This window comes from Pezoporus occidentalis, unplaced genomic scaffold, assembly GCF_034315485.1.
Source record: "Pezoporus occidentalis ecotype Australia unplaced genomic scaffold, CSIRO_AGI_Poc_V1 ctg6, whole genome shotgun sequence".
Lineage (NCBI taxonomy): Eukaryota > Metazoa > Chordata > Aves > Psittaciformes > Psittacidae > Pezoporus > Pezoporus occidentalis.
The window spans coordinates 5,326,474-5,342,866 of record NW_026915943.1 but is presented as its reverse complement, the minus strand read 5'-3'; the positions used below and the strand labels follow the sequence as shown (position 1 = coordinate 5,342,866).

General features: G+C 38.1%; 1 protein-coding gene across 25 annotated transcripts in view; it reads right to left on the bottom strand.

Moving 5' to 3' along the window:
- The window catches only part of DLG2 (discs large MAGUK scaffold protein 2), a 1,003,655-nt gene that overhangs the window by 598,931 nt on the left and 388,331 nt on the right, over positions 1 to 16,393 (bottom strand). For 17 of the 25 annotated variants that reach the window (XM_062639108.1, XM_062639096.1, XM_062639094.1 and 14 more), the window contains one exon: positions 4,711 to 4,791. The exons of the other annotated variants lie outside the window; for them this stretch is intronic. In XM_062639108.1, the coding sequence (XP_062495092.1) occupies positions 4,711 to 4,791 (81 nt within the window). The remainder of the gene's footprint in view (positions 1 to 4,710; positions 4,792 to 16,393) is intronic. 25 annotated transcript variants of the gene reach the window in all.

The window sequence follows — 16,393 nt, the reverse complement described above, 5'->3', positions numbered from 1 at the left end:
TGAATTGGAGGGGAAGCAAATTCTTCTGCTCAACTTGAGAGGTTGGGAGGTCAACTACATAGCGATGATAAACTGGACATCCTGAGCAATATCTGACAAAATCCATGTGAGAGATCACAAGGGAACATCAACTGACAACAGGAGGAAAGGGAAAACAATTTTATAGAGTGCACCTCCAACTCTTCTACTACTCATGAGTAATCATAAATGATGAAAAGGTACTGAGGGCAAAATTTGACTTCCTGGTAACCATAAAATATTTTTAGCACAAAAATTCTTCACAGAGAAATGAGTTCATAGTTCTATAGGGGTATATAGGCAAAAGCAAAGACTCATTTCTAAAATCTTAGCAGGGGGTAAAGAAATAGCTATGTTAATAAATATGTCCCTGAATACATAAAGGAAGTGGATATGTACATCAGAGAAATTCCACTTTAATGCAATCAGGGTTTGAGAATCAAAGTCTGCCTGTGTCCTCTACTGAGTTTTTCACATTACAATAAGTAGAGGAGCTCAGTTCCCTTTTCCCAATTGAACAGTTAAGATTATGCAAAGCATGTTAACTCCTGATTAGTGATTAGTCCTGTACCCATTGCTATAACACCTCAGTGTTAAGGACTGGAATTCCAGCATTGAAAGTTTTCAGCAAATCCAGAATGAAAAAATGGAGTTGCTAAATTCAGAGTTTCCAATTTGAGTGCAAAACAAGAGACAACAGACAATAAACCATTGCTTAGCAGTTCTCATCAGGCCTTGGCAAAAGTCTTAGACCCCTAATTACCTAGCCCTTGAATTTTATTCTTCTTTTTTTTTTGACATTAAAACAAAGACAGACTTTGCTGCTGAATTGAACTAATAAACATGAGCATGTTTCTTTGGAAGACTTCACAATTGAAAAATGGACCCTTCCATCCTTGCCAAGCAGGAGAGGAAAGTCACTTTCTCCCAGTGAATGATATAGGGTAAGTAGGATGGGAATAAGCAAAGGTAGTTTATTTTAGGTCTACTGAGATGTAGATGGCAGACAGTCACACAGCACTGAAATGACATAAAGCCCTCTCAACCAAACCTTGCTTTTTTAATCAAAATTTAGCTATTATTTGTATATTCTGGATTACAAATCAATGAAGGAAAATTAATTCAGAAATCAATGATCTTGGAAGGATGCAAATTTCATCCTCCACACGTATGCCAGGAGATGGCTGTACTGAGCTTTTTATGTGATCTGGTGTATTTTGCAGTTAAAAAATAAAATAAAAAGATGTATCTCCAACAAAAGAACAACAAAGAGAACCTAAGGACCTCATAACATATTGTGACTTTTTTCCCTGGAGCATTATAACAGAAGAGTGGATGACAAAGAATACAAGTGTCACTTATTTATTATGAGAAGACTCTTCAAGTAAGAGGCCAAAAGCAAAATTGCAAAAGTTAGCTGCAAGTAGCATGACTTCTGGCTTCTGTACAGAGTCTGACTGACTCATAATTACATTAAAATGCAAGCTGCAAGTCTCAGCTTGCATTTTAATCTCCAGGAAAACGTAAAATGAGAAAAGCAGTGCTAGCCTCCATTCATCCATAGGAAAGAAGTAAAAAGGAAGTAAATGCTCTCATTAGACCGAGTAATATGGCTCCACATTTCTTCATTTGAACTAGTGGCTGGGGAAGAAGGTGATAAACTGCATTACTTATATGAGATGAATATCCCTCAACCGTATCATCTAATTCTACATTCCTGTGCTGAAGTAGTTTTTTGCTGATTCTGCTGGAGCAAGGAACGGGCACCTAAAAGATTCAGGGTTTCAGGTAGGAAGTACCATTAGATCATTAAGGTTAGCCTAATGTACTGCAAAGCATTAACACTAACAGTAACTTGTCTTAAATTAAAGTGTGCTATCTCAGAAAAGCATCTAATCTGGAAAAATAACAAGATTGAGATCTACCACTTGCTTTGATAATTTGTCCTATATTCTCACTGTTAAAAATGCCTGCCCAGCATTTGTTTGCTTTCACACTGGTGCGTACATGTTCTGCTTTTCTTTGCTACTCTGTAGAATCTTCTTATTCCCAGTCTCCCCTAAGGAATACACTGTCATTAAGTCCTATCTCTCTCTGGAAGAACATTTTTTTTTCTACTCTAGTCTCTTTTCTCTCTCCTGATATATATTTAATGTATTTCAAAAGCATAGAATTCCAAACCTGGCACAATATTCCCTTAACCTCACTGCACATACAAATGAAACTACTCCTTATGCTTAACTTTTAGTCCTTTTCTTTAACATTCAAAGTTCATAATACAAGCCATACTGAGTTGTCTATTCTTTCCTCTGGAACATTCTTAGTGTTGCTTATTTCCACTGTAGGGGTCTCCTCTGTGCATGCATGGCTGACACTGCTTCCTTCTGGCTGTGTAATACTTCTCTATTGGGTAATAATAATTTTGTTTCAGTGGCCTCTGTTTACGAGGCTGGACTGTAACTGGATTGATCTGTCCCACTACTGTGTCCACTTTTTTTCCTGCTTTTTCAGCCTTTGCATCATCTGCAAATTTTACTATCCAGAAATCCACGATGCCTTCCGAATTACTTGTGAAAGTATTAAATATGTTGTCCACATCCAATTCTAAATTGTCCCTGAAAAATTCTGTGTAAAGGTAATTTCTCATTGACTAGTACTTAAGTCAGTCCTGAAGGAACTTTATCTTGATAAATTATACTGTTATTTATTTATACTAGATACAAAGTAAAATTAAATCAAGTGCCTTACAAAAAAACTTAAACAACACAGGACCATTCATCAAGCAAATTCATATTCTGAAATTAAGTTTATCTAACATAATTGCTTTGTTTTAGAACTATGCTGACTATCATGAATTTATTCCTACCATTAATTTATTCTTATGCTTACTTTCTTAGCTAAAGCCTCATTAATCTTCCCAATATTTTTTCCAGGGCTGACATAGAGCTAATATGCTGTGCAGCATTATTGGAAAAACAAAGGTAAAAATAATAGCATGATACTCCACCTCTCTAGAACTTCATATTCCAACAGATCTTTCCAGCCTCCTTTCTTAAGGCTCTAAGGTGAAAGTCATCAAGTAATTAGCCTTCTGCTTTACTTATTTTATCAGTGGCAGATGTTGTTTAACATGCTTTTAAAGATTCAGTGTTGTTTGCATAGTAGGGACACTGGATCTCCTACCACCATATGGGCTTGTTAAGGAGCAAACAGCACTTTCCTCCTACTGTGTGCCACTCAGTAGTGAAGAGGTTTCAGAGTTTTTGTTCATCTTTGCATGGATAAATGACATGATTAATTGTGACAGTGATTGACTAGATTCATTTCTTCTTTTTGGTGTTACAAAAAAAGCAGCAAAAATTAGTTATGTGCATCCAGAATAAACCAAGAAATAAGCTTCATTAAACCTTACTCAGAGTCTTAGGAGGCAGAATTCAAGTGTCCAGATACATACTATATAGAATTCTTTTCCATTATACTCGTCACTGAATTACATCCTGGGTTACCACCTTAAGTACCACATATTTTTTGGCCCTTATATTTAGGAAAATAACCTAGACATCCTTAGCCATTATAAATGGATGTCCAGCTGGCAGAGAGCTGTGCAAGGGTCACTCAGAATCTCCCTCTGCCGTATTTATCCCTGTGTCTTGTTAACTCTGAAATCAAAGGACAGCAATTTGGACATGAGAAATATATCACTTTAGACTACTTTTACCAGAAATATCCCATTAGTGTGCATTATCCTGCTATCTTAAACTGCATTCTTTTCCTCCTGAGATTGCAAAGGACCCAGCTGGCAGACAACCGAAATATCAAGTTTCTCACACATCCATTATCATCATGGCAGGAGGTCATATACTGAAAACTGAGAACACAAATGCAACATAAATTAAACTGAATATTTTGATAACAGAAGTTTATCGAGGTTAGTATCCCAGCGCAACAGAGTCACTTGCACTTTGGTTTGGAGTTTTTTGTACTACTGATTTCAATGACAACTCTATTGAAAAATTTCTCTGAGTAAAAAAAAACAACAATCAACCAAAAAACTTCTGCAGTCCTCTTATCTGTCAGTCTCTTCAGGTCCATGATAGCAACACTATTCAACATAAATATACCTAGTCGTCCTGTCCTGTATCCCAGGCTGGTCCTGCCTGTTACACCTCAGAGACTGATTGCATCTGTACGAGGCCAACAGAGGATAAAAAGAAATTTCAAAAGCATAACAATGAAATTTTCCTGACCACATGAGATATCAAAACTCTAGACATTTACATCTGAATTATTTGATCATTAAGAATGTCTAGACAATGGAGAGAGACAATAATTTTCAGGGCAAGATCCACCTCCATGTACAGGAGATATCCACAACAGAAGAACTGCATTAAGGAAGAGTCTCTCCATTGACTACCATAGCAATGTGGACTTCCTCCAAAAGTCAGGTGAGGCCAAATTGTTTTCCTAATAGCCCAAATAGTTTTCAGTTTGACCAGTTTTTAGCTGAGGTTTTTTAGATGCAACAGCATCTTGGCAGTCATTGAAGCATTCAATATTTTTTTAACAGGAGACAAATACTTTGTGGTCTGGGGGAGCATTGGTGAGGAAAACAATTGCAAAACTATGAAGCATCAATCCAGAAACTCTTTCCTTTCCTCGCTTATTTCTGACAGCTAAATTCACTACTCTCACCTGTGCATTAGTCCATTCCATTTCAGGAAAGGGTCCCAGCTGAAGGCCTCTACCTGTGGGATTTTCTTCCTCTTGGCCTTTCTGGAAGTACATAGAGACATCTACTCAGGATATGTTCCAAACTCAGATTTTTCATCGTGTTTGCATACGGTGCTTAGTTGTGTGGTTTGCTTCCCAGGTTGTTTTGTTGGGGCTAGGAGCTCATTTTTACTATAATTGCTTTAGGAAATAATCTGGCATGCCATCTATTCCCTTCAAGCTGTAAATTGCTGTTAATACATGTTGAATTGCCCAGAGGCTTTTTAACAAAAATGAAGTGGCATTATATTATATAATATTAAAAATGTGAGCATGTATTATTGATTATAAGTACCTATTGAACAGCTATTTATCCTTTAAGGGAGAACAAGCAAAGGATATACAGTTTACAAGAATTAACACTATTACTGTATTTCAGTTTATTTTTAGTATGCAGCATCTACCAATTTCAATACTAATTATTAGCAAATCAAGCAAAAAGGCTATAAGGAATAAATAAACGTTCTCTTCTTGGTCCACCTCTTTCTAGCTAAAATTAGGAATAACTCTGTTGCTTCTAAATTTTAAAGCCCTCTTTAATTATCACAACGAATTTGTGAAGTTTTAACAGCAGGAGACTATACATTTGCTTTTAATGAACACAATTTATTTTTTGTGAAATGGAAAATGTGCAACGAATTCAGGTTCCCACCTAGGCATTAGTCAATGCCGTTTAGGAAAAACATGAGTTCTTAACAAACTGCAACAATACGGAAGAGCCCTGACAGTAAAAGGGAGACTTATGTCACAAGGATTACAATATTTGTTAATAGCAAAACTACCTTGCCTGTACTAATGCAGCCAATAGCTTATTTTAACAGAATGTTTAATATCTACAGTACTGAAAAGCATTTTTACAAAGGCCATATTCATTATGATGCTTCTGTAATACTAACCCTCACCTTGTAGTATATTGCTTAGGAGACTTTTTGTTTCTATATTACTAAAGAATACAAGTTTTTAAAAAGAAGAAGAAGAAAAAAATAAATTTTCACTCTCATCTGAAAGATTATGTCATTTTTAAAACAACAAGCATAAAACCAGCAGGCCAACAAGTGATCCAGGGAAGTCTTGAAACACTGGTGGTATAAAGAATGGCTACTAATAATTGTCAAAAAAATCAGGGAATAACATTTTTTAGTTTTAAGTATAGTTTAAGGAAAAGGGAGTTCTAGCCCCACTTAAATGGATTCCTGCTGTCATACAACAGTATTCTTAAGAAGTGAGGTTTATACTGATGTTGTCAAACTTCAGGCATTTTGATGTGTCAGCTAGGAGCTATGAGAGCTTTGAGACATAGGAAATTCCTGAGAATGGTTCAGGGTTTAAACGTGCTCACTTCTTGGAGGATGCATTCCCACCTCAGTGAATTGGGATGAATTGAGGCCTGAATATTCAGTCAAGCTCACACAGCTAGGATTTTTAACACTGCAAAATCTAGATTACAGTGTAATGAGTGGCCATGGATTCCCATACATGAGGACCAAGCCAATTGGGAGGCATGCAATGGATAAGTCCACTGGGGCTGATGCATTTTGACCACAGCAAGCTTCTTCGGTATATGTAGTTTAGTTTTTGGATTTGGTTCTGGAGACTTTAGAAAAGAAATGTGTAGGTTCATAAGCACAGATAGAAGAAATGCTTACAGAGCAGTAAGCGCAAACAGCAAATGCGAAAATGCAGAGTAAGGAAAATCTGTGTGAAGATCGTTCACCAAGGAGGAGCCAGGAGTGAGGTTCTGTTGTAAGTTGGCCTTCTTTCAAAATATGAATGATTGCTGTGTATAAGGACATGGGTTATAACTATTGTTACCTAACCATTGATGATGACACACACACATAACTGTACCATTCGAGAGGCACAGTGTTTTAACATAGGTACTGAAAAAGAGAAAGGAAATCTACAAGAGAGGAAAAAGAGTGATGAAAGGTTCAGAAATCACAACCCAGGAAGAACTGAAAACAGGAAATTAAATGGGGACAGTGATCAGTTGTCTCCATTGAGAACAGAATCCAATGAAACTGCTGGGTGCTGAAACATCGAAACAAATCCTTTCCAGTCCTCTATGCTACGACTCCATAGGTTTCGAACGTGAGAAGTTTATTCCCTAGTAGTTTCAGCAATTTTAATTGGGAACCAGATGATTAATAGTCAGCTAACAGAACAGGCACATTCCTTTCTGCTAATTATATATATATATATGTACTTGCTGTCAAGATTTTATGAATGGCACTAACTGGATATACAATGCAGAGATGTAATCTTGTTTGTAAAACTAGGCTTTTAAATAAACTCTACTCAAATGCAAATGAGATAGCATTTCTAAACAGCATTCTTCCTAGGCATCGTATTGTATGTTAGCAATGTGACAACCCTGAAGGTGATTGAGTTTCCCAAATAAAGCTGTCTTGTGTCATTAGTTGCACTAAGGTATCACTCTGTCACCAGCTGCTGCTTCAGAAGGGTATGGGTTTCCTTCTGTCATTTCTGACACCCACATGCACATCTCAGATCTTGCAGGACATCTAAAATAGCACTAGATGCCTATCTTAGACAACTGAATCTCACCCCAGAGTTTTCTTTTTTTTAAGGAGGTCTTCTATTTGTTAAAAGACATTGTCATTGACACTGGCTATAACTGAGTATAAATATATAGTTTACATATAGATTTGGGGGGTTTATTGCATAGAAAATCAAAATCTGCTGCTCTTTAATTCAATAAAAAATTTAAATAAGTTTCAAGCTACCCTAGATGTTATGAACAGCTATCACAGTTGTGATCTCTTGACAGAACTCACTTTTAAAAACCCAGTCTACATTTTACACAAGACCTAGAGACAACAAGTTTTGGTGTCCAAGTGTTCCACTTCTAGAAGGATTTAAATACACATATAATATAGGAAGCCTTAATAATCTGTGTATTAAGGAAGAATCAATTTAGTGCCATGGAAAAGAATTAGCAGTAAATTGTCCGAAGTCTCTTGGTCCAACAAAGATTACCCTCAGACAAGAACATCTTACAGTACCACACGAGTCAGCCACACAAAGAAAACTGAGGAAATAAAGGTTTCTGTTCAAAAAAAAGTCTTCAGAGGGTGAAGAAGATCTCATGAAAATCTCAAGGAGCTACAAAGCTCCTGTTAATCTTATGTAGAGGGCACTGAAGTACTGCTATGCCAAGTAACAGTAATGAAACATGAACATAGGGAGAAGAGAAGTGTAAAGAAAATTGCAATAGTGTTTTTAAATAAAGCAGTGAAAAAAATCATTGCACTTACAGGAACTTCAATGTACTGTGTATCTGTGATCACAATGCTAAGCTCCAGTCTGTTCCTTATGCCAATGATGTAATTACTAGATGAATTCTGCAGAATTTACACGGATGCAATTACTAGTCACTAGAATTGGCATTTAGCGTGAGGTGATGAAATTTTGTGGCAAATAATTGCTTTTAAACCAAAAAATTCAATTACATCAGACAATGAGGGGAAGGCAAGTTTCAATGAAAAGCTCAGGAATGTATAGGAGGCTACAATTTCCTTTTAAAATTTGAATCAGTCTTCTTACCAGCTTACAACAGAATAATAAAGAGTTGATAGCACATTGGTGATAAGTCCAAAAATACTTTTAAAACGGGCTTGTGAATGAAATGAAAATTCAGGAGCAGCAGATGGGTTTAACTGCTGTTCAATGTGGAGCGGCTTCCAAGAACATGTTGTATGCAATAATAAATAGCCAGAGACATAAAGTTTCCCCAGTAGTTTAAATCCTGCCCATACAAGCTAAGTGAAGGCTTTCAAGCTTTGGCTCGCTGCAACATCTTTACATTTTTCCCTTGTCTACAGCAGCAAAGATGCTTGTTATTGACAATGTGTGTCAGCAATGTGTGCAATTAAAGCAGCACTGAACACAGTTTCACAAGCAGGCAGGTTTCACATGGGCTTTCTGAAACAAGAATAGTTCTTGGCTGCGCTTGCAGGTTAATCACATTCAGCACCAGCATACCCATTGTCAGCAGTGGATAATTACACTAATGTACACAATGCCTTGGTTTGTGCATATATTTTACATAATAACCATGTTATGAATTGTCTCCCTTTCTAATTCTTGATCTGGATGTGGGAATTGCGATGGTGTAATGCATCTAGGATTTCTGCTGTCAGGATATGACTGTCTCCATGTCTCATGCCCTATTGCTTTGAAGTAAAGTCCCAAAAGGCACAGGAAATACAGGCAGCAACTTTTCTCTTTGTACTTTAAACCACCAGAAAATGGCTTTGCCAAGTGGCTATGACTAAGTTAAAGCTTCTACACTTGTTATACCATGTATCATTATGTTTGACTGACACAAATATTTGTGACATGGATAAAACTGGAATTTCTAAAGCCATACAGTAATGCACAGGTGCACAAAAAAAAGGTTCAAGAAAAAAGAGTACAAGTGACAGAGAAAAAAAAATCTACATTGGGATTTAAGCCCATGAAAAATCATTGTTGTTGTCTTCTTTTAAGCTAATTCCTTCAGTAGAAACAAAAGATTTGTGTGGAAAAGAGCATCACTGGGTCAAAATGAGTCTCAAGTTCAGTGCTGACCTACACTTTATGCATCTGTCTGCATAGGTGCATCAAGGATGATTCTGATTAGTTAGATGTAATAGTAGAATCTCCTTAATACTATCTCGGATGAGCTGAAGGGAAAGGGATTAGTAGGGAAACAAGTGAAAGAAAGGAAAGGTGAGGAACCAACTGAAAGATCTATATTGGCCAGAGATGTCAGACCTTCATGCAGGCTACCATGTATATGCTTTCTCTGTTGCCAACCTACTATGTTTCTCTGTGACTCTAGAAAAACATGTTTTCTAAAGTGTCCTCCCATAAAACTCCTCTTTTTTCAATTAATTATCCCCATAAAACAAAATATTGACATAGCTATTGCAAAACCACGCACTGTAACACCGCTACTCCTGGAAATGGCCATATGACCAACAAAAAGGGGGCTGAGTAACAAGCACAAGCCTTGACCCTCACTATGCTCACTGTCAGATGTTGAAGCCCTGGCTGTCTTGGGTCAATCAAGCTGGCTCCTTCCAGGCCAAAACTGCTCTAGAAGGGGCCAGGCTTAAGGACATGAGCAGGAATATGCAAACAGATCTTCTGTTCAGCAGTGTAGACATAGCCACTTTCTACTATCAGAGATGTACAATACCATTGCCTGAAGTAGGAGTGCCCAAGAATACAAACTGTATCAATTATTTTGCCATGTCTCTTTCGATTTCAAGTATCTGATGATTTTAGGGGTGGTTTCTAGCAATACAAATATACTTCTTGTCAGGTTTCTATTGATCAGATTTATCAGTGATGACCACTTCAGTGGAGTCATTCTGGAGTTGGAAAGTGCTGAATATGGATCACAGTCTGACTGATTTTGCAGTAGTGGTTTTAAGGAGGTTTTTACACTATTTTCACCAGCCGTTTAGACAGGGAATTGTGGCAATAAGAGATTACGTGATTAAACCTAACATTTAGTGAAAAGTACTTAAACACATGTTCAGTAAACTGCAGTCTGTTCTCAGATATTACTCAGCCAGTTGTACTGTCTACAGCAAAAATTATTTGATGTGCATGAGCTCCTCTCTCATAGGAGCACCTTCTGATAAAGTAAGGCTAATTGTCAAGTTTTGTAGGATTACTTTCCCCCCCTCCCATAAATGTAAAAAGTAAAGGCTTTTTTTTTTTCCAGGAAGCCACTCTTTGCTAACAACCAATTTGAGACTCTTTTGCAATACGTAGGCTTGCAAATCCTGCAAGACTTCAGATCAGCAATAATACTACTTTCCATCTGAAGCCAGTTCAATATATTTTGCACCTTCTCTCATGGGTTGTTCACTCTAAATGACCTTCATTTTAATATGTTTTTGCTGTAATGTTTTACAGATCTAACGCCCAACTTCTGTGTGCTCAGGTGTTCTCCCCCAGATTGGTAATAAGGGTTAAATACATGCCCCTGCCAAAAGTAGTCATTTTCCAGTGTCTTACCTTGAATCTGCTCTGGCAGCCTCTGTGCACGTCTCCTCTGAGACCAGACTGGTTATTAAATTCCAGTTATTTGGAAACAAATCTAGGCTTGGGACAATTTTTCTACTAAACCTTTGTCAAATACATGAGCAATTCTGTCTACATCCAGCAGCTCTCTTACAGGTTTATATTCAGTTCATGAATCCCACATTTTAACAACAACAACAGAAGTTGTTTAACTGTGGAAAAGCAGGAATTTCCCCAGCCATTTTGGCTATTGATTTGTGGTCAATATTAGCTTAGATTAATTTCTCAGGAATGGTGGCATAAGATACTTGCACAATCTAAAGTATTCTTCTTTTGTATTACAGCAAAATGTTCATTTTTATGTCACCTATAATGCCAAAGCTATTTTCAGGCTTCACAGACTGGAATATGAGGCTTGAAAGAAACTTAGTATTTCACTAATGAAGATCATAAATGAAATAAGATCCTCCAATTCTCTCAGCTTCCCAAACTCTATAGTAAGATTAAAACATTAATGTCGCTGTGTTGCTCTCCCCTCAAAGAAACCATTTGTGTTGAGGATACTGCTGTCAACATGGATCAATGTTATGATCAACCAATACTCCTAACAAGCAAATAAACCAGAAATCAGTTCAGCTTTGATGCAGCAGTCCACTGTTTTTCCAGAGAGCATCTGCTCATGGCTTTCTAACTTTTCAATGTCCTCCTCCTTGTAAGGGTAGCACAGATGTTCTTAGTGAAATATTTGAGTTGTCAGCACAACTCAAACAACAATATAGAGTATCTTCCAGGGACGGAAAAGGCATAAATATATTGTTTTTCTAAGATATCTGCTGATGCATCAAGCTCATAAAAACACCTGGCACAATTTTTCACTGAACCATCATTCCCTTCTTTTTTTTTTCCTTACTAAATCAAATGAGTGCTCTTAGGGTAAGGGATATTTACCCAAATGCGTGAATTGGAGATTGGTTGGTGTCCATCATCTCTTTTGATTCCTCTGGAGGCTATAACCATGCTCATCAGCTGAGATGGTGTTTATGACATTTTAGTACCAGAGAAATATCTGCCCATCAGCTGTCACTGGAGAAAGACACAGGTTTCCTATAGGTGTGATGACATACCTACCACAGACATATCTGTGACTCAGCTCAGGTATTCTATGACTTTTACAGGGCTATTAAATGTCTGTGGTTTAGCAGGTTTACTACTCCTGGAGAATATTTTTCCAACCTCTGTTTTGCTTCCTTCATTTTAAGGAATGCAGCTTCTTGAGGAGGAAAAGGAGCTCCCACATTTTCTGCTTGTAAAAGTATGTTCTCCTTAGTACCATTGCAAGATGAGTGTCTTCCAGTGTGCTGATCATCCATCCAGATAGTTCAATACTTTAATATGGGGTCTCCAAAGTGAATTTTGTTCTTCTGAAACCTCTCCCCCTCTTTATTTTTTACACATTGATGTAGCTATGTTTCTTCAATGGCAATAGCTGTGGCACCTAACACTTTTATTATCAATAGTACATTTACTATCCAGTATACAAGCCTGTGCTTTTCTAACAATGAAAACAACTGTTTCTGGCAATGTAACGGTGTGTATGCCATGTCCAACTTCATAAACGTCCCATTTACTTTCAGTTGAATAGGGTTGAATAGTTCCTAATGAACTGCTTGCTCATTTCTCCTATGAGAATTCATCTGAGCAAAACACATTGTTGGCTCTCGCCAACTTTTGCAAAGCGATATAATCCATCCTCCTTCTCACATCTTTCCTTCTGTGACACCCACTGGGTTGGCTTCTGTTAACTAAGTCTGCTTCTGGAACTCCACAAGCTTTTTGCTGCAATCAGAGTTGTGATGCTGTACACTCAGGTCTTTTCTTTTACAGTGTTGAGGTTCTCAACCAGGATACAATTTCCCACCCATTACCCTGAGTCTGGACTCAGACCCTTCTTTTGTTTACCAAATTGTCACGTCTTTCCTTGGAATTCTTAGTGACATTCCTGAGGTATCTTACCCTCCCAATCACAAGATCTGTGTTGTGACTTAGGCACGCACAATCCCTCCTCCACTATTTGCTGCAACAGGACAGCTAAGCGTACTTGATGTGCTCTTGGAAGAGCTCCAGCTAAATGACTGTGAGAAAACAAACACAGGGTGTATGTAATACAGAATACAGAGTCAGGATGTGCTCATGGTGCACACCAAGGATCAGCTGTGTGGGGTTGCACAGGAGACTATACTTATGTTTCTTTTGAGGGTTGGAGTAGGTGATCTCCAGAGGTCCCAAGTCTGTGACCCTTTGAGTCAGTCTAAATGTACATGTAACTAACGTGATCTCTCTTTAGAGAATCAGCCCCCCAGAAATGCCAAATGGCTCATTCTGGAGCCATTGAGAGTTTTGTATCTCTGATTAAACCCACTACTCATACATATTTCATGCTTATGGGGTAGAGGGCATTCCTCATCATTCTTTACTTCAGTTTTATAGTCTTTTTGACTGAGACAACAAAAAATACCAAGGATTTCAAACCAGCTGTAGTAAGAAAAGAAGCTGCCCTTTGTTGGCATTCACTGCTTGCAAAACTAGACTGGTGTTGCTTTCATTTTCCTCCATCTTCCTGGAGAATTTTAGCACTGGCGAGGCTGGCTTTGAAGTGTTTCACTCTCCTCCTCTGTGTATTTTTCTCTGTTCCTTTTAACTCCTTCTATGAATTGTGCTCAGTAATGCTTTAGTTCTGACAGCACTTGCAAGAGGTCTCCTTTAGATCATGCCTGGTTTCAGCTAGCTGGGAATAACCAAAGAAATGTGATGTCACCTCCCATGACCCAGAGACTGTCTTACTGACATGAAGACAGAGGCATTTACTGGTTATTTTAGAGAGGACTAATCTAAAAGAAGTCTGTCATGAGGCTTTCTTTCAAATATGTCCTACCTGATTTTAAAGTTTAATTTCAAACCTGTCTTTATAACAAAATACAGCAAATGCTACTACAAGCAGAAGAAGAGTAATTACAATGAAAGACATTTGGGGAGTATAACTGTGCTGTGTTTTCTTCAGGGGCATAAACACACATTTCAGCTTTTGTACTAGATCCAAATAAATAAAATCTACTAATTCAGAAACGTGTGGGCAGGAAATCTTTATGCTGTTCAATTTTAGCAGGACGTGAAGTATTAGACATTGACCTCATGACTCACAGGAAAACAATGTGTATTTAAAGAACAGAAATAATTGCTCTACCTCATTTGGTCCAGCTTTCCTATATCTATAGGAGACTCAGTGTTTAAAGGCATTCTCAAATTTCATTGCTCTGACATGTAATACTCCCAACGACAACAGAATAGGGTTTTTGTGAAATTTCTTTCTTAATACTTCTCAATTTTCTTTAGATGAATTCTCAGTGAGTTAATACTTACATCTGTTGTATATACTCACAGCTCTTCAATACAATGAACTCTAACCTTTCCTGTCTTTAGGTTTATATCTTTGAAATTTTAGAAGCCTGAAAATCTTCATATTATTCCGAGTCTGCTCAGAATATATTTATACATAAATTATGTTTATGTTCTGTATCTATAATCATCGAATCATAGAATTGATAGGGTTGGAAAGGACCTTAAGATCATCCAGTTCCAACCCCCCTGCCATGGGCAGGGACACCTCACACTAAACCATGTCACCCAAGGCTCTGTCCAACCTGGTCTTGAGCACTGCCAGGGATGGAGCATTCACAACTTCCCTGGGCAAACCATTCCAGTGCCTCACCACCCTTACAGGAAAGAATTTCTTTCTTATATCAAATCTAAACTTCCCCTGTTGAATTTTTAACCCTAACCCTTGTCCTGTCACTACAGTCCCTAATGAAGAGTCCCTCCCCAGCATCCCTATAGGCCCCCTTCAGATACTGGAAGGCTGCTATGAGGTCTCCACGCAGCCTTCTCTTCTCCAGGCTGAACAGCCCCAACTTTCTCAGCCTATCTTCATACAGGAGGTGCTCCAGTCCCCTGATCATCCTCGTGGCCTCCTCTTTACTTGTTCCAACAGTTCCATGTCCTTTTTATGTTGAGGACACCAGCACACAATACTCCAGGCGAGGTCTCACAAGAGCAGAGTACAGCTCAGCAAGAATATGGTCATGCTCAGCAGGTGAAGGGATGTGTATTTATTTGTGTACAAAAAATTATACACACTCAGTTCTTCCTCTAAAGTATTAATCTTTTTTCTGAGCCACTACCCTGAAAAATTATGTCACTGAAATTAAAAGCTGTAGTCTGGAAAAGTACTTTACATAATACTTGTAAAGCTTACAACCCCGAACATGCCATTCACTGAATCTCATGACAGTAATAAAAATGATTAGTACCCTTTAATGCCTTCCCCATCTAGATCCATTTCACAAGGGGTGGGGGGGTGGTGGAAAAAACTGGCCATGGGAAAGGTGGGGGATACAGATGAAGAGATTAAGGAAGAGATTAAGAGATTAAGTCTCATGGGAATGCCTGCTGGAAACATTATTCTTTCGGGTGGTACAGGAGGTCTGGAGACGATTCTGCTACGTCACCAGACTGCTGCATCCTCCATAATCCCTGATGGACACGCAAATGATACCTAACCCTTTAAAAAAGTACTTTATGGGTGAAATTAGCTCTGCAATATTAAGTGCTAGCATCAAAGTGCAATGTGTAATCATATGCTTGATATTAGTGAGTTCACTGAAAAAAAATGCTTGACAATTTCATCTTGGTAGCTCTTCAGACTCATGACTGCAGGGTGCCTGTCACAATCATGGCTAAATTTGAAAAATGATAGATCAGATTTATGACAAGATATGAATTGTTCAGGCATTATGTTTTAGCATGGATACTTATCAGGCTGGACAGAAATTCACAATCTCCTCGACATTGCAACACTTGGCTAGAGAAATAGCAAAAATAAATCACTTTTAAAGACGAGATTTCTGGTGTGATTAATGTCTTCCTGATCAGCAAGTCCTAAATCACTCTGATCATGATAATGAATGATCCTATTTTACACAAGCATACACATACATCCACCGCACACAGGAGATGGAGCTAAGGTTGCCATGGGAACGTTACCTCCAGATTTTCTGGGTTTATATAATTAAAATAAAACAAGCCCAATGTTTTAATAATTTAGCTTTGTAATTAAAAGTGCTCATCTTTTCTTTAGTCATGAATTCAGTGTATCTGACGGGTGCAGCCCAATGCCATAACTTTATTCAACATTTCCAAAACTTGGTTTTCACAGTAGGGGATACAGTGCAGGAGTGACTACAGTATAGTACAGAAATAGCTGCGTCAGTGTTAAACCAGGTGGTTCAGCTGCTGATAACATAACCTCCATGGCAGCAATGAACTCAGCACAAGCTGTGCAATTGCAGCATAAACTGTGCCAGCTTTTGGCATAGGCTGATGCTAAGGGATGGGAAGAAGCAGAACATTTCTTCAAATTGATCTCTCCCCTCCACTAGCACCCATTGCCCCACACGCATGTAATCCAGCATGGGGAACACCAGCAGTCCCAGCCTTGCTCACGAGGGTT